Source organism: Epinephelus lanceolatus, chromosome 13, assembly GCF_041903045.1.
Source record: "Epinephelus lanceolatus isolate andai-2023 chromosome 13, ASM4190304v1, whole genome shotgun sequence".
Classification (NCBI taxonomy): Eukaryota; Metazoa; Chordata; class Actinopteri; order Perciformes; family Serranidae; genus Epinephelus; species Epinephelus lanceolatus.
The window spans coordinates 33,773,135-33,795,688 of record NC_135746.1 but is presented as its reverse complement, the minus strand read 5'-3'; the positions used below and the strand labels follow the sequence as shown (position 1 = coordinate 33,795,688).

The 22,554-nt window shown below is 42.2% G+C and overlaps 1 protein-coding gene across 2 annotated transcripts in view; it reads right to left on the bottom strand.

The window, feature by feature from the left end:
- Positions 1–22,554, bottom strand: part of kif26bb (kinesin family member 26Bb) — a 37,848-nt gene that overhangs the window by 7,738 nt on the left and 7,556 nt on the right. The window contains exons 4-13 of one of the 2 annotated variants that reach the window (XM_033649380.2): positions 21,987–22,108; positions 21,690–21,861; positions 15,601–15,810; positions 15,178–15,271; positions 11,853–12,124; positions 9,747–9,924; positions 9,408–9,546; positions 8,964–9,123; positions 5,644–8,788; positions 705–874 (exon numbers count right to left, since the gene is read on the bottom strand). In XM_033649380.2, coding sequence (XP_033505271.2) covers positions 705–874; positions 5,644–8,788; positions 8,964–9,123; positions 9,408–9,546; positions 9,747–9,924; positions 11,853–12,124; positions 15,178–15,271; positions 15,601–15,810; positions 21,690–21,861; positions 21,987–22,108 — 4,662 coding nt within the window. The remainder of the gene's footprint in view (positions 1–704; positions 875–5,643; positions 8,789–8,963; positions 9,124–9,407; positions 9,547–9,746; positions 9,925–11,852; positions 12,125–15,177; positions 15,272–15,600; positions 15,811–21,689; positions 21,862–21,986; positions 22,109–22,554) is intronic. The other variant, XM_078174062.1, reaches the window with a different exon arrangement.

The following is a 22,554-nucleotide window of genomic DNA, read 5'->3' as shown; positions in this document are numbered from 1 at the left end:
CACAGAACAGGAGACACCTCAGTAGAGAAATGTTTTTTTGGCGTTCACATTTTGGTCTCCCGTTCAAAACAGTACGACAAATGTGACATGGTACATTTTGTTTTATTTGCTGTGGTGGCAGCACTGGTTGGGTTCCACTTACTGAATCTTATTTGAATACTTTTTCCAAAAAATAGTCCAATAAATATAATTTATGTTCTTCAACCTGAAGGTGAGATGAGCAGCAGAAAATCTTAAATGCTTATTAAATATTTTGAACACACTTGAAAGGTGTTATTTACATTTACACCTTATTTTTTCACAACCTACAGTTCATGCTTCAAATACTGGAGGAGCCTAACTTTTAAGTTCATGAACTAGTTTGGTTGACCTGCCATTAGTTCCTGGAGTAGATCCTTTTATGTTAGCTGCAGGGGTCTTTAGTTCGTGTTATATTCAGAGAACAGCATTTCAAATGATTTGTGTGAAGGTTCAGTAAGAAATTTGTAAGCATCAGAACCAGCTGTCAAAAAAAAATTTAATGCAAAAAGACTTGGGCTCTTTTTCAAACCTGATGCTGATATGATAAAGAGAGCTTTAGAGAGGTTGGGTGGAGATACGTTCTACCAGTGTTGCTACTCCCGCTGGTTGCCAAAAGAGGTTTATAAAGGTCATATTTTGCATCATGCCTTTCAACCTCCTCAAAATCAAAATAAACCCAGCACCTGTTTGCCAGCACCTGCTCTTTTCTGCATCCTCTGCACATTGTCGATCTCATAGACCTTGATCTCGTAGGCCTCCGGGATTCCCCGATCCACCCAGCCAGACCGCAGACCACTAGTCGAGCGTCTCAGGGACAGGGGTGTATCATGGGAAAGACGACGCTGGTGAGGACCTACAGCAGGGTGAGGCAGAGAGCGCAGTGAGATGCTATATCTCAACTTTCTTTCTCCTCTCCTTTGTCTGAAACGTGTATACAGAGTAAAACTGTTGCCTTGTTTTGTTTTTTTAAAAGATGCTTGACCAAGCTACAGTACAGGCCAAAAGTTTGGACACACCTTCTCATTCAATGCGTTTTCTTTATTTTCATGACTATTTACATTGTAGATTCTCACTGAAGGCATCAAAACTATGAATGAACACATGTGGAGTTATGTACTAAACAAAAAAAGGTGAAATAACTGAAAACATGTTTTATATTCTAGTTTCTTCAAAATAGCCACCCTTTGCTCTGATTACTGCTTTGCACACTCTTGGCATTCTCTCGATGAGCTTCAAGAGGTAGTCACCTGAAATGGTTTTCCAACAGTCTTGAAGGAGTTCCCAGAGGTGTTTAGCACTTGTTGGCCCCTTTGCCTTCACTCTGCGGTCCAGCTCACCCCAAACCATCTCGATTGGGTTCAGGTCCGGTGACTGTGGAGGCCAGGTCATCTGCCGCAGCACTCTATCACTCTCCTTCTTGGTCAAATAGCCCTTACACAGCCTGGAGGTGTGTTTGGGGTCATTGTCCTGTTGAAAAATAAATGATCGTCCAACTAAACGCAAACCGGATGGGATGGCATGTCGCTGCAGGATGCTGTGGTAGCCATGCTGGTTCAGTGTGCCTTCAATTTTGAATAAATCCCCAACAGTGTCACCAGCAAAACACCCCCACACCATCACACCTCCTCCTCCATGCTTCACAGTGGGAACCAGGCATGTGGAATCCATCCGTTCACCTTTTCTGCGTCTCACAAAGACACGGCGGTTGGAACCAAAGATCTCAAATTTGGACTCATCAGACCAAAGCACAGATTTCCACTGGTCTAATGTCCATTCCTTGTGTTTCTTGGCCCAAACAAATCTCTTCTGCTTGTTGCCTCTCCTTAGCAGTGGTTTCCTAGCAGCTATTTGACCATGAAGGCCTGATTGGCGCAGTCTCCTCTTAACAGTTGTTCTAGAGATGGGTCTGCTGCTAGAACTCTGTGTGGCATTCATCTGGTCTCTGATCTGAGCTGCTGTTAACTTGCGATTTCTGAGGCTGGTGACTCGGATGAACTTATCCTCAGAAGCAGAGGTGACTCTTGGTCTTCCTTTCCTGGGTCGGTCCTCATGTGTGCCAGTTTCGTTGTAGCGCTTGATGGTTTTTGCGACTCCACTTGGGGACACATTTAAAGTTTTTGCAATTTTCCGGACTGACTGACCTTCATTTCTTAAAGTAATGATGGCCACTCGTCTTTCTTTAGTTAGCTGATTGGTTCTTGCCATAATATGAATTTTAACAGTTGTCCAACAGGGCTGTCGGCTGTGTATTAACCTGACTTCTGCACAACACAACTGATGGTCCCAACCCCATTGATAAAGCAAGAAATTCCACTAATTAACCCTGATAAGGCACACCTATGAAGTGGAAACCATTTCAGGTGACTACCTCTTGAAGCTCATCGAGAGAATGCCAAGAGTGTGCAAAGCAGTAATCAGAGCAAAGGGTGGCTATTTTGAAGAAACTAGAATATAAAACATGTTTTCAGTTATTTCACCTTTTTTTGTTAAGTACATAACTCCACATGTGTTCATTCATAGTTTTGATGCCTTCAGTGAGAATCTACAATGTAAATAGTCATGAAAATAAAGAAAACGCATTGAATGAGAAGGTGTGTCCAAACTTTTGGCCTGTACTGTATATTTAAGGTAGTATGGTATTTTACTTAGCTTTTAATGTTGTTGAATTTTGTCATGATCAATTGCTGATGCTGGCACATACAGAGGGCGCTGTGTGCTGCCACTCAATTTAAAACTTGTGGGTACCAAAAGATATCTTGAGGTGAGAGTTCATGGGACACCTTTGCAAATGGCCATGCTAGTTGTTCTGACTTGGGAGCATTATTTAGCTCCTTTCCCAACAAGCTATGTGATGGGAAAAGAGCTAAATAACTGGCCAAGTGCACCACAGCCCTAAAGACAGAAATATTAAATATTAATAAATTTTCTATCAGGGAGGCCGTGGTCCCCTCTGGCCCCCGGCAAGAAATAGAGTATTTCTGAGGCCGGTATGTTTGTATTGTCAACTAACACTGTACTCTAAAAGCATCACACCTCACAGTAAGATTGAAAATATGATAAATGAAGGCTGGTGTCCCTTTAATGTCCGGGCCATGTGCTCTAATGGGGAACAGGGAAAACAGTTTGCCTGAGGGCAACTGCAGCTTGCCAGGGCGGCAATGTTTTTCATAAAAGTCAAAACAGGAGACACAGTTTCTCTAACACTCTCTCTGGATTGACTCAGTTTGCCAGTACAGAAAAACATAATTCATGCTTTGTGTCACTGTGATCCTAGGACATTAGGGACTGTTATTTATCAGAGGGGAAGGGGTGGCACAAAATGGGAGAGGCACGTCAAATAATTTTCTAAGCACTGGGGAGGGACTTGTGTTTTATAACTTGGCATATAGGGGAGAGACATACAGCTTTATATGGTTGTATTTTGTTTTTATTTGAATCTTAAATCTTAAAACTTGCTGATGGATTTCACCAAAATTACACCATTTATCGCAAACCACTCGCAAGTGTGTGTGATGTGTCGTCTTTTTAAATTTTGTTGCAGAGAGATTTTGTTAATGACTTAAGGAGACACTTTAGGAAAAATCACTTGCAGACAGAATTTAATCACCCAATTAACAGTACAATATGTTTAGAGGCTTTATATTCATAAACTCAGACTGCAAAAGCTTTGTCTCCTGCTTTTATTGCTCCATTAGCAGTTTTTACCACGTTAACTGTGATTTCAATAAAATGCTATTAAAAGTTTCTCATATATAATTCCATTAGAGAGTAATGTTAGTATGTACACATACATGTTTATCATTTACTGTACCAGCCAGACCCTCTTTATTTTCTGCACTTGTGCAGCCATTAGTAAGTGCTGTGGCTTCGTTCATATATTAATGATGTGACCTCTGACATAATTAGGCTTTCAATAACTGAATTCTACACGTGTGTCATCTCCACTTAATGTCACATTAGTATGTTATGTGCGTGCAGATTACAAGCCAAACAATATGATGGTGCAACTAACATTCTTAAATATTGTCTATGGTTCAGAAATGGTATATTCTAGATCATGTCAAGAGAAGAAACTAAATGGCAGTTTTATGCGAAAAGTTTTACTGACCTGGACTGAAATTTCCACAGGGTTTACTATTAGAATTTTTTAAATGGCATATGATACAGCACTTTAATATGACAACTTTACCATTGCATTTAATTGGAATGCAGATTCAACACATCAGATTATAAAAGTCTCTGCCCTCAACTGTATTCCCATACAACAATATTAAACAATTGACAAAAGTAAACAAAAACATGACGTACATTAAAATATCTACCACTTGAGAATCATACTGTACTTAAATTCATAGAAATGAGTTGTTGATTTGAAAGGACAGTTCACCCCCAAATCAAACATACATATTTTACCTCTTACCTGTAGTGCTGTTTATCAGTCTAGATTGTTTTGGTGTGAGTTGCAGAGTGTTGGAGATATCAGCCATGGAGATGTGTGCCTTCTCACCAATATAATGGAACTACATGACACGCCAAAAAATACATTTGAAAAACTCAACAGCAATGTCTCCTTCCAGAAATCATGACCTGGTTAATCAAGATAATCCACAGACCTTGTTGTGAGCAGTAAATGTGGGAACTATTTTTGTTCTACCGAACTACACCCACAAACTGTATCAGTCTGCAGAAGGAAGCATGCGTCTACTCCTCAACATTAGGCTTGTGCATGTGACAGCACAAGATATAAACATTAATGTTGTCCTTCTCAGCTGAGCTATAATGTTAGGGGCCGTACACATGCTGCGTCTTTAGCTGGCTTGAAAACACGAGGTCGGACGCTGGGCACTACTTTTGTGCCTTTTGCAGGCAGGTTGCCTCTGAGGTTGCTAATCAGCCTTAACAGTGACCATATCATAGCCCATTTACCTCAAATCCTGAGTGCATAGCTGATCTCCTTCCAGGCGCTGTTTATGTGTGTGGGCATATCATCCATGGCACAGATGAAACAGCTCTGACAGCTCTGCACCAAAATGATCATCTTTTCCATATTTACCACAGACAGATATTTATGGAAGAAGGGAAAGGTATCTGTCAGCTGTGACTGGTTGTTCCTCATCACATGACATGTGGTGCACGCTGCTGGGTTCCAAAAGTTGAACTCAGTTTATCTCTGGGCACACCCATTGCTCCCAGAGAAAAATAGGTGCTCATGCCGCAATGGCATCACTCTGGCATTTGAGCATGCCGGCCATTTCCCCTTAGGGATGAATAAAGTTATTCTTATTCTTATGTACAGCCCCTTAGCAAGCTCATTGGTGTTAGGTGAGCCTGCCATAGATGCATGCTAAAAGTGTACGCTAAAATATGTATGTTTGATTTTGGGGTGAAATGTCCCTTTAAGAGAGGTGAAATATATGAATTAATCTAAAATGGTCACAGACAGTTAAGATGCTCAACATGCATGCTAGCTTTAGACTTTTTTGAGACTACACTTACAACACTAACATGTAACACCAACAACACATAATGAGCACTCGACACTTGGATGAGGTTCTGATCTTTCCAGAGTAGAAAGTCATCCGGGTCAGTTCATTAAAGTCCACTTATTCCAGGGGTTTTTACCTGTGTTGCCTCTCCTCCGGGATGATCGGCTGCTTCGAGCAACACTAAGAAGAGAGCTGCTCCTGTCGCTGCCTGTGGCTTCACTGTCCCTCACCATGCTGTCATATCCACTGCTCACCATACTGTTCCTGTTAGAGAAATTCAGGGATGTCTTCCCCATAGCTGGTGGCAAATCTCCACTCAACACACTGGTGGTGTCACTCGCGTGCCCACTCAGATGATCAGGCATACGGGGAGCAGTCACCTGGCTGTATGGTGATGGAATTGTGGTCATTTGGTCCAGTCTTCCTGAGGTGGGACTGGAGGCCCTTTCCTTAAGAAGGTCAGAGATCCGTCCATTTATAAACCCCTGAATGGCAGATTTTGTGGATGAGCATGTGGAGCTTTGGCTCGGTGTCCGACTGATTGAATGAAAAGACCTTGGAGGGGAAGAGGACAGAAAGGACGACGTCCGCTCAAAGCTAACTGTTTTGCTGTCTGGAGAAAGACTGGCACTGCGGTTGATAGACTGTTGCAGGCTTTTGCGTGGAAGACTGAGGTTCTTGATGCTGGGGGCAGACAGTCGACGGACTTTGGGGCTAGCCATCTTGAGTTTCCCCACAGCAGAGAGCTTGGAATGGTTATGCCTAGCAGACTGAGTTACAGGGTTTTCAGAGACAAAGAAGTGATGACTCTGGTCAGACCGAGGATTCTTCCTGGGGCTCCTGCTAGACCTTGGGAAGGTACAATCGCCCTCATTATTTCCTTTACAACCTCCCTTACAAGCCCCTTCAGTACTTCCCTTGGAGCTCCCCTTAGAGCTTACTGAGGTGTTACTACCGCCTCTGTCCAGGGCTGGGAAGTCTCTTGGGATTCTACCAAGAGAATTAGTCCTTGTTGCCAGCTGCTCCAGTTTTGCACTGAAAAGCCTGCTACTGTCCTCAGTGGGTGACTTTGGCCTCCCACTCATATTGTCATGTTTCATTCTCAGATTTGAGGCCTCAAACAAGGATTCAACACCATCTCTGTGAGCACTACTAGCATGCTGTTTGTATTCAGTTCCATATTTCCGAGGAGAAGAGACATGGAGGCTGTGGTTCATTGGGGAGTGCTGTCTGCCCTGCCTCCTCTCCAGAGTAACTCTTGGGCTACACGGGGTGGATGATGTCATCCCCCTTGGGTCTCTGTGGTTCTCTGCCATGTGAACGCCATGGTAGCTGTCCTGGTGGTTGGCATTTTGCCAGCCTCGAGGCAAACTACCTGTTTTAAAGGAAGCAGAGGCAGTTTCCTGGCAACCAGGTGACACACCAGTTCTCTTGGGGGCATTCCCAACACGTCTGGAACCGATTTCTCCCCCCTCTGAGCCCTTTGGAGTGTTAGTGGAATAAACATGCTCCCTGTCTCTAGGGTGGCTCTTGTCTGAATGTCTCTGTCTCTTTCCACACATTTTGTTTTCTGCAGTTTCATCACCAAAGGCTGAATCTTTCAAGACCTTTGTGTCATAAGAACTTTGGCTAAAAGGTAAGTCACATACTTTGTCAGACTTTTTGGCATGTGTCTCAGAAGCAAAAGCCCCACTTCTCTTTTCAAGAACCTTTCTGTCTTCTGGACATTTGGCATTATTCCGTCTGGGCTCAGACTGCGACTTGACTCCTGTAAAAGCATCATGAGGGTTACTTTCTTTTTCTTTCATACCATTCAATTCACAATCCACATCTGCATTAATCAGCATGGGGTTTATAAAGGAAGGTAAGAACTTCTTTTCCCTTCTGAATTGATACTGGGGCTTGTCTGTGCTAGGATCTGTAGCTACATCTTGAGCTGCAGAGCTTTTGTTTGTATTAGAAGAACCTGCGCCTATAGATTCTTCGCTGACATTGCTGATTATCCTGATTGGTTGAGAGCTGGCAGGGCCTTGCACATGTGCCTGTGATTGGGCAGTGTCTCTGATACAAATAATGTTTCCACCTGTCCTCCCTTTGTCCAGTGCTCCACTAATGGTCACCTCTTCCACCATAGAAAAAACAAGCTCATCTTGACCTTTTAGGTCCAGTGGCTGTTGAACAGTTACTGTGATAGTGGCCTTCATTTCTTTAACATCCTCTGCAGGGCGATTGGGTAAGACATCTCCAAGTATAACACTGGTAGCCAAGGAGTTTGAAGAGGAGCAGGAGGAGGAAGGAGATATGGGGGAGCTCTTGCCAACTGGTGAGGTCCTTTTGTCTGGTTTGAACCAATCAGCAGCTTCAGGACACTCCTGTTTACCTGTAGGTTGAAGGGAACTGTTGATGTTCATGCCCTGAGCATCCACATCAAAGTCCTGAGAAGAGAGCTTATCCTCTGACTTAACAGTTCCTTTTTTAGGCAGATCAGATCGACAGGTCATGTTAAGACTGAGAGTTTGATTCAGTAGTTCCTCACTGGAGCTGGTTCCACTGCACTCCTCACAGTCATACAGGCCTGAATCCTCTCTCTGAAAACTGTCTCCAGGGAAGGCACCATCTGTTTGCTTTTCTCCGACAGAGGTCTGACTGCAACCTAACCCCTGATTTAACAATGTCTGTTGTGCGTCTGATGTTTCAGGGTCTGTGTGTTTCCCTGTGTCTTTGTGGGGTTGTGATTTGGCTGTGACATTGTTAACAGACGGGCCTTTTAAGGAAGACCTGAGCACATCCATTGTTGCCTCACTTCCATCGATACACCCCAAGCGCTCTTGAAGTTCAGCAAATGTGTCACATTTAAGACAGTCCTTCCCTGGCTTCTTGGTGTCTGCTTTCAGCATTTCAATATTCCCTTGAAGAGTTTCCTCATTTTTCTTCTCTCCTTGCAGCTGAGGGATTCTCAGAAGCTCTTGGAGTAGAGCGGTAAACTCAGGGTCATCCATATCAGCCTTGTTAGGATGCAAAGAGGGTATGATGGGCACAAATTCAGGTTGTGTCAGTCTTGAGGTTACTTTGGACTGGACCAAGCCATCTGAGTCTATTTGGATGACTGTGTCACAGGACTGGTCACTACTAGAGTGCTCATCCAGTTCACCACGCAAATGGAAACGAGGAACATCGACATCTACTTCATCAGTGGAGTGAAACGCCCGCAAGGAAAAAGATGGTGGCCCTCTCTTCTCTTTAGTCAAACTCCTCCCACAAGGAGAACATGAAGTGGACTGCTGTTGGACGAAGATGAATTGTGGAGTTAGTTCTAGAACCATACGATCCAAAACATAAATCAACAAATAATTGGTAACAATCACTCCCACTTTGTTTACAGAAAGAGCCTAAATACTGTGACATAATTTAAAGGTGCGGAATCAGTAGAAAGACGTTACAAGATATGTACGGTACCTTCGTTCTCTTCTGCGTCCTGCGGATGCGAGAAGCCAGCTGGATGGTGGATAGGGTTTCTTGAAGGCGAGCCAGTGAATCATCAACCTGAGCGACGACTGTGGTATGGCAATTTAAGTGACCCAAGGCCTCTCGAAGGAGCATAGTCAACTTACTACCCCTAAGCAGAGACAGTGCAAATGTACAGACATTATTCAAATGATGCATCAGACAATTTAATCTCCAAACAGCCAAATCTTTTAATTTCAAAATTTTGATGTAGTGGTTTTTGTAGCCCAGTATAAAATGGGTTTACAGGCAAAAAATCTGACTGTTTTTGGAAACCAAGTTACAAGACCAACAGCAAGAGTCAACTTCAGCTTCCTATCAAAATATTAATGCAGTTCACGTTACAGCATTGCATTCCAATATGTCTACACTAGTATCTTTGTGTGTCATTCTTACTTGCTGGGGATGGTTTTATGTCCACTTAGGAGAGACAACACAACAGGGCCCAGTTCAGAATATGGAGGTTTATTCTTGCTCATACCCCTCATACCACTACACACATCTATCATGGTCAACTTAGTGGAGCCACGTGAACCTAGGCATGGAATCAGAGAGCAGAGGAGAGTGTAAATGCAAAAGTTTAGCAACTTTTTTTCACATATGCACATAATGAATAAATATTAAACTGCATTAAATCAGCACTGAATTTAGAATTAACTGTGGAAGATGATTCAAGGGGAAACACAGAATTCACCAGGGACAAGCTGTGCTAGTAACTGAATAATTCATTACAACCTTTGCCAATGGTGCTGCTTTCTGTACGCGGGGGCTGGACGTGGAGAGTGAAGAACATTATGGAGCTGTGGGACAGGTATGTTATGAAGTCACTGTGCCGACGCGCTGCAATGGCTGCATCCAGGAGGGAAGCTGCTCGCTCAGCAGTGGGGGCTTTCACCCGGTTGTGGTTATGTAGCTGGAGAGAGGAGAGAGGATAGTTTAAAAAAATCTCATGTAGAATCTTTTCATAAACTATTTAAAGCTGGGGTAGGCAGTTTAATCTTGGATTAATTGAGTAAAAATCCTATAATACATTTTCAGCAAATTGTAATTCAAGTTGACTGAGATAATACTAGACTTCTGCACCTCCTCTTGGCTCTGTTGTCAGGCTTTAGAAAATCTAGCTTGTGACGGGAGACATTGGCCAATCACAGGTCATTTCAGAGAGATTGCGTTCCTATTGGCTGTTCCACAAATACAGATGTGAGTGTACATTCTCTTCAACGAAAGCCTGATTCAATGGTGGAGAATCCTGCAGAGAAAGTTGCCATTCCAGCATTGACAACAACCACCTATACTGCAAAGCAACCCAAAGTCTAAAAGCAAGAAAACAAGTGTCAAGCAGCAGAATTTTCAGAGATGATGAGAGAAAATGTTGCTAATAGTTTAGCCTTCTGCTAACAAGAGCAAAAGACTTATGGCTTTGGCTTCAACTTCACATTTATGTTGCTAATGTTAGCTAGAGCCTCGAATCCCAGTGTGTCCTCCACCTCACTCCTCGCAGCCGCAGACCACCTCACACGGAGGAGAGCTGGCAGCAGCTCCGGAGACCGACAACACGCCAGCTGGTGCAGCAACCCAAATCCAGTCAGCGCAAATCCCAGCTTCAGGGGACCAGACTGTCCAAACTTGCCGCAGGATCAAACTTTCTGTTGCTGCTGTTACACAGGTTGGACTCGACGCTGCTGTTGGCCACCAGCCCACTGTGACTCTGGGTGGTGATGTTGCACTGGCTGAATTTGAGCTGCTACAGCCACCAACCAAAGGTCTGTCTCCTGAGCTGCTGCCCGTTCTCATCCTGGGGAAGTAGTCCACAGTGATGGGGAGCAAGGCAGAGGGACCATGGGGTAGCTAGCTAACTAATTTGTCTCATGTGTGGTCTGAGAGAGCAGGGAAACGAGGGGCTGAGCAAATACATTATGTGCAACTGTACAATGAAATTAGATTTAATTCTGAATCAATATATGTAAAACACTGGATTACTGCATGAAGTTGTGGTTATCTGGTGGGAGGGGCTTAGGACAGAGAAGGAAGAGCTGCAGGAGGAGGGTGTATTTTCAAATTCTGCCATGTATTTTTTTTTTTTTTTGCCTTTTCCAGATTTCTGCCTACCCCATCTTAAAATAAAAACATTTTCCATTTAAGAATGTTTGGGAATAAGAGCTCCATTCATACAGAAGGTTTCATGTTCCAAGTAGTCCATGAAGAAACAGAGAGAAACGCACACCTACACTGGTGAGGCACTGGCTTGCAATAGGCAAACAGCAGTGTGAGGGCGGAGACAGCTGCACAATTATAATGCAATCAGATGTAATCTTTGATTCCATCTAATAGGTCTCACACATCACCAGTATTATCTTCTCACGTACAGTGTAGACCATAAATAATCATTAACATTTTTCCACATTACAGTATCTGTAATATCACTGACACCTCCGACTGCAAATGAATAAGCAATTAATTAGCTCTGTAAACAATGAAAATACCCAGGCACATTATGTGTTCATTTTCTGGTTCCGAGCTGTTAAAACAACTGTAAAATAACACTTGTTTGTGTTTAAGGAATTGAACCTTTGATTCACTGCCAATGAAACAGAGCCAAGAAATTGTAATTTGTCTGCAACAAAAAATATAGCCTTGGCTCTATGGATTCCAGATCTGCCACAGTCTTTCCAAAGACTGATTAGACTGTACAGAATGACACTAATTTAATTTGGTTATAAGGGTGATTACACCAACTATTTGGGTCAGTGTGTGTGCTTGTGCTTCGACTGATCAACAGATATAGTGACAGAGACACAGTAGAAGCAGCAGTTCATTTAACAAGCCCCCTTGTCCTTCTACCTGTATCCCTGAGACGGGGTCTTCTTGGACTCTGACATGGGCTTTTGGGCTGTTCTGGACACTTCCTAATGAGGGCACAACCTCCCCTAGCAGATCCCTCAGCGTGTCCTCCTCTCCGCAGCAGAGCTCTATAGCGGACACTGATACAGTCAGATCGGTCCAGGTCTTCTCCCTCCGCCGCTCAATGGCACTGTACAGCCAGGAGATGGCACAGGGAACCAGTCCGAGCTTCTGGATGCTCTCGCCACTCCCCACCATGCTAGACCACGAGCCTGGGGCAGACAACAGAGCACACATATGTATGTATGCTACATACAGACACTAAGACATAAAGTATAATACATTCACACCCTTTAAACACATGGACACCCCATCAACACAACATACACTCTGAGGAGCACAATTTTGATATGATGTTTGTTGGGGGCCCACTGTGATCAAATATTGCTCTAATATCATATATGATATCTGTCAGTCAGACAACACTTTCGTCCAGACTGACATATCTTCACAAATGCAGGAATTTCTATACAGATATTCATGGTCCTCAGAGGATTAATCCTAATGACTCTCATCCTGTAACTTTTCATCCTATACCTTCATGAAGTTGATGTTTCCTGGTTCAGAGTGAAATATCCTGACAAACATTAAATGGATGGCCATGATATTTGCTATATATATATATATATATATATATATATATATATATATTCGTGGTCCCCTGAGACTAAATCATGAAAACATTAATCCCTTTCTTCTTGCACCATCATCAGGTCAAAATGTCTATTTGTCTAATTATTTGTTTGATGATTCTCCACTGTACGTGGTGCTAATTAGCAAATATGAGCATGGTAACTGTTCATGCTGATGTTAGCATTTAGCACCAAAAAAAAAAATACTGTGCCTAAGTACAACCTCACACTATCCTGGCTGTAGACTATTGCTGTTTTTTTTTGTTTGTTTATTTCATTTATTCAAAGAGGCCAACTTGGGTGAGTATAATTAGCTAAAATTTTACTTTACACTGAATTGTCTGTGACTGGCTTAAAGCAATAACAGCAGATAAAGATGGAGAACCACTTCCTCCCACTGTACATAAATGAAACCAAAATATCCCTTGGTGTGTCTCAAATCACATACTTCCATTAGTATACTTCTATGTAGTATACTATGTGCACTATGTACTCATTGGCGTAGAACGCAAATTTCGACAGGGTATTGTTGTCTCAAACCAAACACGGCCGTTGTGTACTCACCGGAAATGACGACCGCAAATTAGCTAGTAAGCAAACTAGCATTAGCATTCACGTTATCGTTCGCAGTACCAAATCATTACAGACTGCTAAATTAACCCAATAAACATGCTGACTTATACCCGACAACAGTATAGTGGTGCTTCTTGCAAAAAACACATGTATTTGTACAATGCAGCGACGTTCACGGTCGCACAGTCCTTGGCTGCCATTTCCAATTTGAAAAGTGATGGCGACCATTGAGGGCGAGAAGTGTCCATAGTTCAACACTCAACTTCTTGACCGTTAAGTGCAACATCCGCGTACTCATAGTGCACTGCATTTTTCCATGCTTCTCAGTGTGAACGCACTTATGCACTCAAAATATTAAGTGTAAGTACAGAAGTACGCAATTTAAGACACAGCACTTGATTCAGCTGCCATCTTGCACTGATGATGTCATTTGGAGCCAGAGTCTGTCTCTACGGTATAGAGTTCCCATTCAAACACCTGTCTAACCATTCACAAGAGACGCCAGTGATCGCAGACACACCGACTGGCACACACAGCTGTCAATCATGATGTCAAACCCCCTTTTTGTAGCATCAAAAAACTAATTAATACCAAAGTTATAAAAAAACAAACACTTGAACATACAGCAGTGTGATATGAACTACCTAAAGTGACAGAAACCATCTTTGGGCAAAATTTATTTGATGGGTACTTTAATTTTTTAGTTTGGCCCATGTCCCATCCACTAACATGGAGAGGGCGGGGTTTATGACCTACACTGCAGCCAGCCAGGAAACAATTTTTGTTTTGTCTTCACTTTTGGGAAGCTGTCATGTCGTTCATCTTCACTAAACAGTCCATGACTTAAACCTAAAGCTTGTCTGTGGCAGGAAAGAAATAAGCATCTGGCAACACCATGTACTCCAAGGCCAGCCCTTGTGTCTGCAACAGTTGGAATGCCAAGGACTACACACATGCAATACTTTCATATGAACACATATTTATGAGGCAATATAGAAATGTGGATGCACATGCAGCTGATTCATAAGTTAAATCAATGTACATAATAAATGAAATGCACTAGCTAACACAAATCACAAGACACAAGATATAAATATGCACAAATAAAGATGGAGCATATTTACAGGAACACAACCAAATACACTTTTAGAATTTCTCATGGACTGGTGCCATACTGTATTTCCAAGTGCACTTTTGCCCCACATTAGTTTTGAGTTATGGGTCTGTTTTACCATATCTTGTCTTATCCAAACTCTAATTGAATGAGGATAAGAGAATTGGTTTACTCCAATTAAAGGCCAAGCTGCCTGCCGTTATTCAGAGAGAATAGTATTCTGTGGGGGAGATTGATATCCTCTGGCTGCAAGCCACATGTAGTTTCTATTGGCCAACTAATTCAATCAGATTTACGGAGAGTGGCGTCATGTGAAAAAGCAGCTCCAAGGAGACCCTGTCCTTACCTTGTGTGTGTGTGTGTGTGTGTGTGTGTGTGTGCTGCCAATCTATTAAACCCCTTCACTGACGCTAAGTGCAGGGTTCCATCTCTCTAATAGCAATGTATTACAGTCCATTTTGTTTACAGTCCCCTCTGAGCTCAGCGCTTCAGCAAAATAAAATAAAATATTTGTGTCTTTTTGTGCAGTATTCTGAAACGTCTATCAGGCAAAATGAAGGCTTTTGAAAAAGCATGTGTTGTATAATTGATGAATAGGCTTTTATTTACAAAGTAACAGGTGAAAGATGAATGACTAAGACGGAGAGAGTTGAAATGGCAACACTTTTCTGTCACTACTGTGGAAAAAAAGACGACAGAAAAAGACAAATGGAACCGCAGAGACGGCAAAAGAACAAGGAGCCCGGAAATGTGTATCAAGATTGGTAAGAGGACAGAGGGAGAAAATGGAGACAGGGAGTTTAAGTGATAAAGAACGAGTGAATGATAGCCAGAGTGGGACAGAGAAGCGGGAGGGGGGGTGGATGGCCCCTGAGCGCAGATAAAAGCGTCCCACTCTCATCTTAAGATTTTAACCCATGGCCTCTCACAGCGACCGATTACTCACCCACATCAGCACATCCCAAACCCAGAACACATCCATCGCTGCCGCTGAGTACACAGCGGATGACATCAGCCAAGACGCCCGCACACACCTCAGCCTGGTCAGGGAGAACAAAGGACAGCGAGCATCTTATGATTCATGTCTGCACTGAAATAGTACATTCAATGAAACGAAAGATGCATACTGATTCTACAGATTCCCTTGGGCACAAATACTGTAAGGAGCGCTTGGAGAAGGTTGAATATAATTGATGGACTGTGTAATTGTGGTGGCTATCCAGGCCCTATCAGCTTTCAGGTCATCAGACACACAGAGCAAACTAACCGTGGTGAGTAGTTAACAGAGGGAGAAATTTGCATTAAATACTTGGAAAAAAAAGCAGAATATGCCATATTCCGAATCAGTAATCAGCATGAAGAAACAAACCTGGCTTGACTCTTGAGGATAGGCAGCATCAAAGTTGAAGGTCTTGGGAAGATTTTTGCCATCCCTGCCTAGTGTCATTGTAGCGTGTGATTGGCTTTTGCTCACTGGTTCCATTATGGTGAGTCTTTTTTTGGATGGGTCGATGTGAAGAACAGGTGGTTGGCCTTGGCCCTCTGACAGCGTTGGGCTTACTCTCAGCACGACTTTGACCTGTACACCAAGGGGGGTGAATCACATGTTGAAAATTACATTATGTTATGAACTGTTGAATACCCACTGAAATTTTAACTTGATGGGTAAACATACTGTAGAGGAATGGCTCTTGACAACTGATTGCTCCATGGATGACGTTTCTTTGTAGGCAGACGTGGAAATTAGCATTGCCCTGGTTCCCTTGACGAAATGCTGTAGGCGTTATTTTACCACTGGATTTTGGATTATTGAAAAAAATAAGCTCTGTAGTAAACAAACATCTATGATACATGTTTTGTTCAGCAAGATAATCTTCACAAATGAACACCACTTTTATGATTTTTGAAGCCTAAATGCAATTGCCAGAGGTGAAAAGCTAACATTAAGCTATAAACAAAAAACACCACAGTCGCATGACCTAACATCGCCCCCACAACACGGCTGTGAAGCTGCATTTGGCATGATGATGCTGTGTAGTCTCATTTAGCCGCTTGGATTATGTACAGACATATTTTATGTCATAAAACAAAACATGTATTGAAGAGGCTTTCACACACCAGGATAATCAGCTTCTGTCATTAGGTGCTTTGGCACAGCGGGACCCATTTTTCACATGCCCCAACTCTTCAAAGCATTCTGACACTGAAATGGCATTTTCTCAGACACACGAATCAGGAGAAAATTTATTTTGTTCAAGACGTCTCTGTTTTAGCAACACACTCTTCAAGAGACCTGGCAACAACTAACGTAATCTTACACTCGGTTGATATCAGGCATTAAGCTAGGAGATAAAAACGAGCAGCAAATTAAGGAGCGAACATTAAATTTGTACAGTGTGATGTATAGTCTTGTATTGTGTCTGATTTCATCCATCCACATGACGTTTGCTACACTTCCAAACAAGGTGGGGGGGATGTGGGACAGGCGACCATGCCCACTTAGGAGACCAACAGTTTCATACCACTGGCGCAGCTTGTAGTGGGGTACACTGTTACAGGGCATCTTTGGTCAAATTAAAATGCCAATGCTGTAAGAACCACAAACCAAATGAAAATGTGTTTGTTTATGTAATTTACATGAACCACCTTTTTAACGCCACAGTATGGAGGTAATAATAGCACAAATATAAATAACAATAAGTCGACACTGTCCAGTCTAACTATATTATCCTGCCACTAGCTTACTACTAGCATACTAGTGCACTCAGCTTAAGCTAAGTTAGCTCGTGAGCAGCTAGCCTACAGGCTGAAAGATTTAATGCCTTTTACAAGGACTGAGTGTACCCTACTATTTCACTTTCTCCTGTGTACAAACTGTATACATACATACAGGGAAGGGCTTACATTTCAGACTACTCTGAGACACCTTCAGAAGAAAATTCCATTATTTATTTAATGCAAGGAGCGAGTCCTTGCTCTGCTTTTACAGAGCAACATGTAGCTATGTAAGTGATTTCAGAAGAAGCCTGTTATCTTCAGCTAAGAATGTGACTGGCATGCATGTAACTTTAACTTCCGAAAAAGAATACCAGCGGCAAACTTATGAAAAAGGAATGTGTTTCAAAACAGCAAGGTTCAAAAATATCCTCATATCAAATTCAGTGAGTTTTAGCCATCATGGAGTCTTTGCATCCCCAGATCCCAGAAACACAGAGTGAAAAAACTCTAGAACATATATACAGACTGTATAATGCCACAACATCTTCAAACCATCTGTTATGTTGTCAGTTCTTTTTATACATTGCTTTTAAAAAGGTTCTGTTTACCAAAACAGGGGTTTTTACCTCAGAAACCTGGCATCAAATGTAGCTGTGAGAGAGGGAAGTAATAGACTTCAGCTCTGAGCCCCTGCTGCTCAGCCATGGGAGGCTAAGATACTATTTTATGCAACACAGGTTGCAAAAAACCTTGTCTGGAAAAGGGAAGCCTTGGCAGAACAAAGTAGTAACTGTCAGAAAGGATTAGGTTTGAGCATTGAAATGGCAAGCTAAAGATGGTGTACTTTACTGTTGTATATGTTTCCAACTGACATCACTGAAATATGTAACCTTTAACACATCTGTCTGTCTGTCTCTTCTTTTGCTTCATAGCCATCAACTGATTTGTATAAATACAAAAATGAGCTGTACGCTGCTTAACCTTAAATTGAGATTGAAGACATGTTTTATTTCGGCTGCATGAGACAGCCAGTTGATCCAGTTAGTGTAAAAACCACACATGCACTTACATGGCTATGCATACCTCCTGCTATATTTCCACATGTCATGACATTAATTCCTTAATGCAGTTCTCTACCGGAAGCCTTCGGATTTAGAGGCTTCAAGGTCTTAAATTAAGTTAGATCCTGACTCTGACAGACATTTAACAAGGCTCATGGGTCTTAGTCTGCAGGAAGACACGGCAACATTCACCTCAGAAAAGACAATAAGCTCTATTAAGGTTTATAAACCAATTATGAAATGATTCTTAATCAGGATTCAGGTCTGCAAGATTGCAAATAGGCCAGTGCACCATGACACCCAGTCAAATGCGTTTCTCTTGAGATTGTCCAGAACTGCATTACACAGCAATGACATCATCATCACTGACAATTTGAATATCTGAAAGCCATATTCCATCTGCCTCGTAAGTTCCCAGTGTCTGTGAAGGTTTTTTTTCCTCCCCCTTAATCATAATTTTAAAACCTTATGCAAGAAGCGGCTCCCTAACCCTATTGAACATGTGTCAAACTCTATTTATGAGGTTTAAATTATTCAAGAGACCCATTTACAAGCGGAGAAAATCTTCCTCCGCTCTCACACACATGTATATTCTCGCACGCAGAGGCACACAGAGCTGAGTGCTTGGGCAGGTGTGGCTGGCGGTGGGGTCTATCTGAGCCCTTATCTGTAACTCTAGACTAAACCCAAGAGTCCATCTATCTGAGACAAGGGAAAGGCAGGCAGCCATATTGATCTCCAGATTCTCCCAGAGGAGGCGAGTGGAGGGGAGGGGAGGAACAAGATGGAGACATTAGCACCACATTACAGTGTATCATGAAGAAGGCGCGATATAGGATCTCCTCCAAATTGACTGTGATCTCTTTACTCTGCAACAGGGGCGGTAAAAACACTTCCAAGGTGGTGGTTGTGGGCAAGGATGGCAGTACTTTCAAAGATGCACCATCAATCCACACCTAGTCAGTGCCATTGTCTTCTGGCACTTCATACACACTTGTCTCAGAAGATACTTAAAAGTAATACGTTTCTTTTGTATATGTTGTATATTTTCTTTTTGAATAAATACCAGGATATGGACTGTATGTGTATGCTTTAAAGCATACAGTGGATAATGCATGTCGTATATCTCTCTAACACACATAGCAGATAACAGGTTGTGTGCCTCTTCCATTATTGAGCATGTGGTATGGTTTTTTCTCTTGTAACTGCCCTGTGCTGATGTATGTGATGTGCTGGAAAGAGCCGCACAGAGTCAAGAGTTCAAATGTGTTGAACTCTGAACCCTAGCTGCACTGATCTTCCTGAGTGCAGCTAATGGCTGAAGACTATTGCTTGTGTTGTGATTAAAGATGGAGGATAAATGAACATGCTCTGTTTTTGAACATAACTATATGATAGTAAACATAATTTATTATTGTGATTAATTCAAATTTAAAGTTTGGTGCCTTTAGTTTAAGCTGTCAGGTTTGGTAGAACTAGAATCACCACCTTAATTTATCCTTTTAGACATTTGTGTGAAATTTTGTCAAAGTAAGCAATTGAATTCTCGAGTTATGGCCAAAAACATATTTTGTGAGGTCATACTGACCTTTGACCTTCAATCATCAATTTATGATCAGTTCATTTTTGAGTCCAAGTGAACATTTTAGCCAAATTTTAGCATATTCCCTCAAGGTGTTGAGACAAACTCAGTCACAGTAACCTTGACTTCTCAAAACCAAATTATAATCAGTTCATTGTTTAGTCTGAGTGGATGTTTGTGCCAAATTTTAGGAAATTCCCTTAATGCATTCTTGAGATATTGCATTCACAAGAATGAGATGGACGAGGTCACAGTGATCTTGACCTCTGACCCATGACCACCAAATTCTACTCAATTCATTGTTGAGGCCAAGTGAACATTTGTGCCAAATTTGAAGGAATTCCCAACAGGTTTTTTTGAGATATCTCATTCACGAGAATGAGATGGACACAAGGTCACAGTGGCCTTGACCTTGACCTATGACCACCAAAATCTAAAACCAATCATGATCTGTTGTGTACAGACTATAATGTTAACGTAGCTACGACAGTAGCTACATTACTACAACTATGACTGAAACAATGTTTGTATGCCTCCACACCTGCGATAGCCGTAGCCAGAGGCATTGTGTTTTTGGGTTGTCGGTCTATCCGTCCATCCATCCATCCATCCATCTATACGTTTGACCGTACATCCGTCAATTTTTTTGTCTCTAGAGCTCATTTTCTCATTCATGACAACTGCACAGGTGCTGAATTTTCATATAAATCACCTGTTTACATTTTATTAAGGATTAAAGTTGTGCATGTTAAGGGTGTGGCAGGCTGTTTGTGCATAGTGGCCTCGGGATCTTGCTCAGATCTACCCCGAACTCCTCCTTAGCTCCACCTTCTTATCCAAATATGGTCACTTGTGGCTCAAAAAAAGAAAAAACAAGATGGCGACGGCCAAAATGCCTCTCAAGACTTAAAAATGGGACTACACAAACCACTGGGTGACATTACAGTAGCTACATCCATTACTGTAAATAGTATGTGATTTCAACCGGAGCCCCAGCAACAATGCTCAAACTTGCTTTCATTTTTTTCCTAGTGGCCACTTGCAGTATTGCAGAAAAAAAAATCCCCTGTGGCCCAAAAAAAAACCCATTTTACCCACAGACCACCATTTTAAACGCAACACCTGTAAAACAGTTGACAGGACAACTCCAACTGCAAACAAGGTCAGTTATGACTCTCTCTATTATCAAGCTTTGATCCATGGAGGTTTTAGGTTTGTAATACTTTCTTCAAGCTGAGATAACTGATTCAAGATTCCGTGACATCACCACAATGTAAAGTCTAAGAGCCGAGCAGGAACTAGGGGCCAGCGGAAGAAACAAGCACTTCTCACTGGACTGAAAAGGTGCCGTCTTGAGGTCCATTATCCAGATCTAATAATACATCCACTGTTTTAACACTTTGCAAAAAGCTGAAACTAATATGAAAAGTAATAGTTTGTCATTTGAGGACAAGCTCAATATCACTTCACGTCTGTACACTAAATATGAATTTAGAAACAGTGGTCGAATATCTTAGCATAAAGACTGGGAACAGGGGGAACTAAATAACCTCAATCTGTCCTAAGTCGAATAAGAATCCGCCTAGCATCACGTCTGATTTTTATTAATAAACACATTATATTTCATTTGCTTAATCCATACACTAACCAAAATGTAAAAGCCACAAGTTGTGGTCTTACAGGGAATGACATGTTGCTTCCACCTGCAGGTTTTATGCTAAGCTAATAGGCTACTGACTGTAACTTTATCCTTAGCATACGAGTGCTATCAATCTTCTCATCTAACCCTCAGCAAGAACATGATTAAATGTATTTCCTATACGTTATTATTTCAAGTTAAGCATTGCAAATATTGACCAGAAAAATGCTCACTATAATCCTGATCTGTAGTTGGACTGCCCCACTTTTAACAATTAGTATAATTTTATGAGTGCTTAAAATCAGGTTTACTGTTAATAATTCATCCAATTTTACTCTGAATCGGGGCTGCTGCATAGAAAAGCTGGAATTATTACCAAATTGCAACCAAACCAAATCACTTAAAAACAAAAAATCTGCATATTCTGTTCTGCTGGAATTTGAAGCCCAGTGGTCTACCTTGCCAACACTGGGCGAGTCTTTGGTTCTAGTGGCAGCTTGGAGCAGGCAGGAGGGGACGGGCGGTGGGTTTTTCTGGATCATCTCCCTGAAGCAGGTGGAGAAGTGAGCGGGAGCTGGATCAGAGGCCTGGCCTTTTTTCCTCGTTGTCAGGTTGAGCTTCTCGGCTGCCCTACAGGGAAGAAGGGAGGTGGCATGTCATACCACTGCAACTTATGGTGTCGCCAGTACAGATATGCTTCAGATAAAACACACATTTACATGCAATATTTCCTGATTTGATATAAATATATTTACCTGGCTAAAAGGGACATAGCAGCAGTGTTGGCGATGGTCACCACTCTGGATATGTGAGGGATCTTTGAGCTCGTCTGTACAGTCCCAGCATTACTACGGCCCAGTGTAGCATCATCTGCAGCCTGCCCGGGGGGAGAGCTCATTATAAAAATCAAAATCTATAATTGCAGTCCTGCACCCACTCCAAAAGGGGCTATTATCAGGGGAATTACTCTGGGGACAGTTGTGGGGTGCGTCTGTCTAAGTAGGGCATCAAGGCTGAGAGAACAGTGGGTTAAATATACACCATTACAGCTCCGGCTAGCTGCATGTGGAGTGTGAGGAATAGTTTGTGATGGCTGTAGTGACTGCTGTCTGAGTTCAAAACATGACTCAGAGTTGAAGAGGTGCAGTAAACATACTGTCACTGCCTCTGAAACACACACACCCTCAGTCAAGAGGCTTTACGTAAGCAAGTCCAACACATACACAGCTGCATCTCCAAGGCGTGAGATTTGCACCCATTCATAACGGTGCTGTGTATATGCAACATGACCTATTCAACATGCGTCTGCCACTGCTCAACATG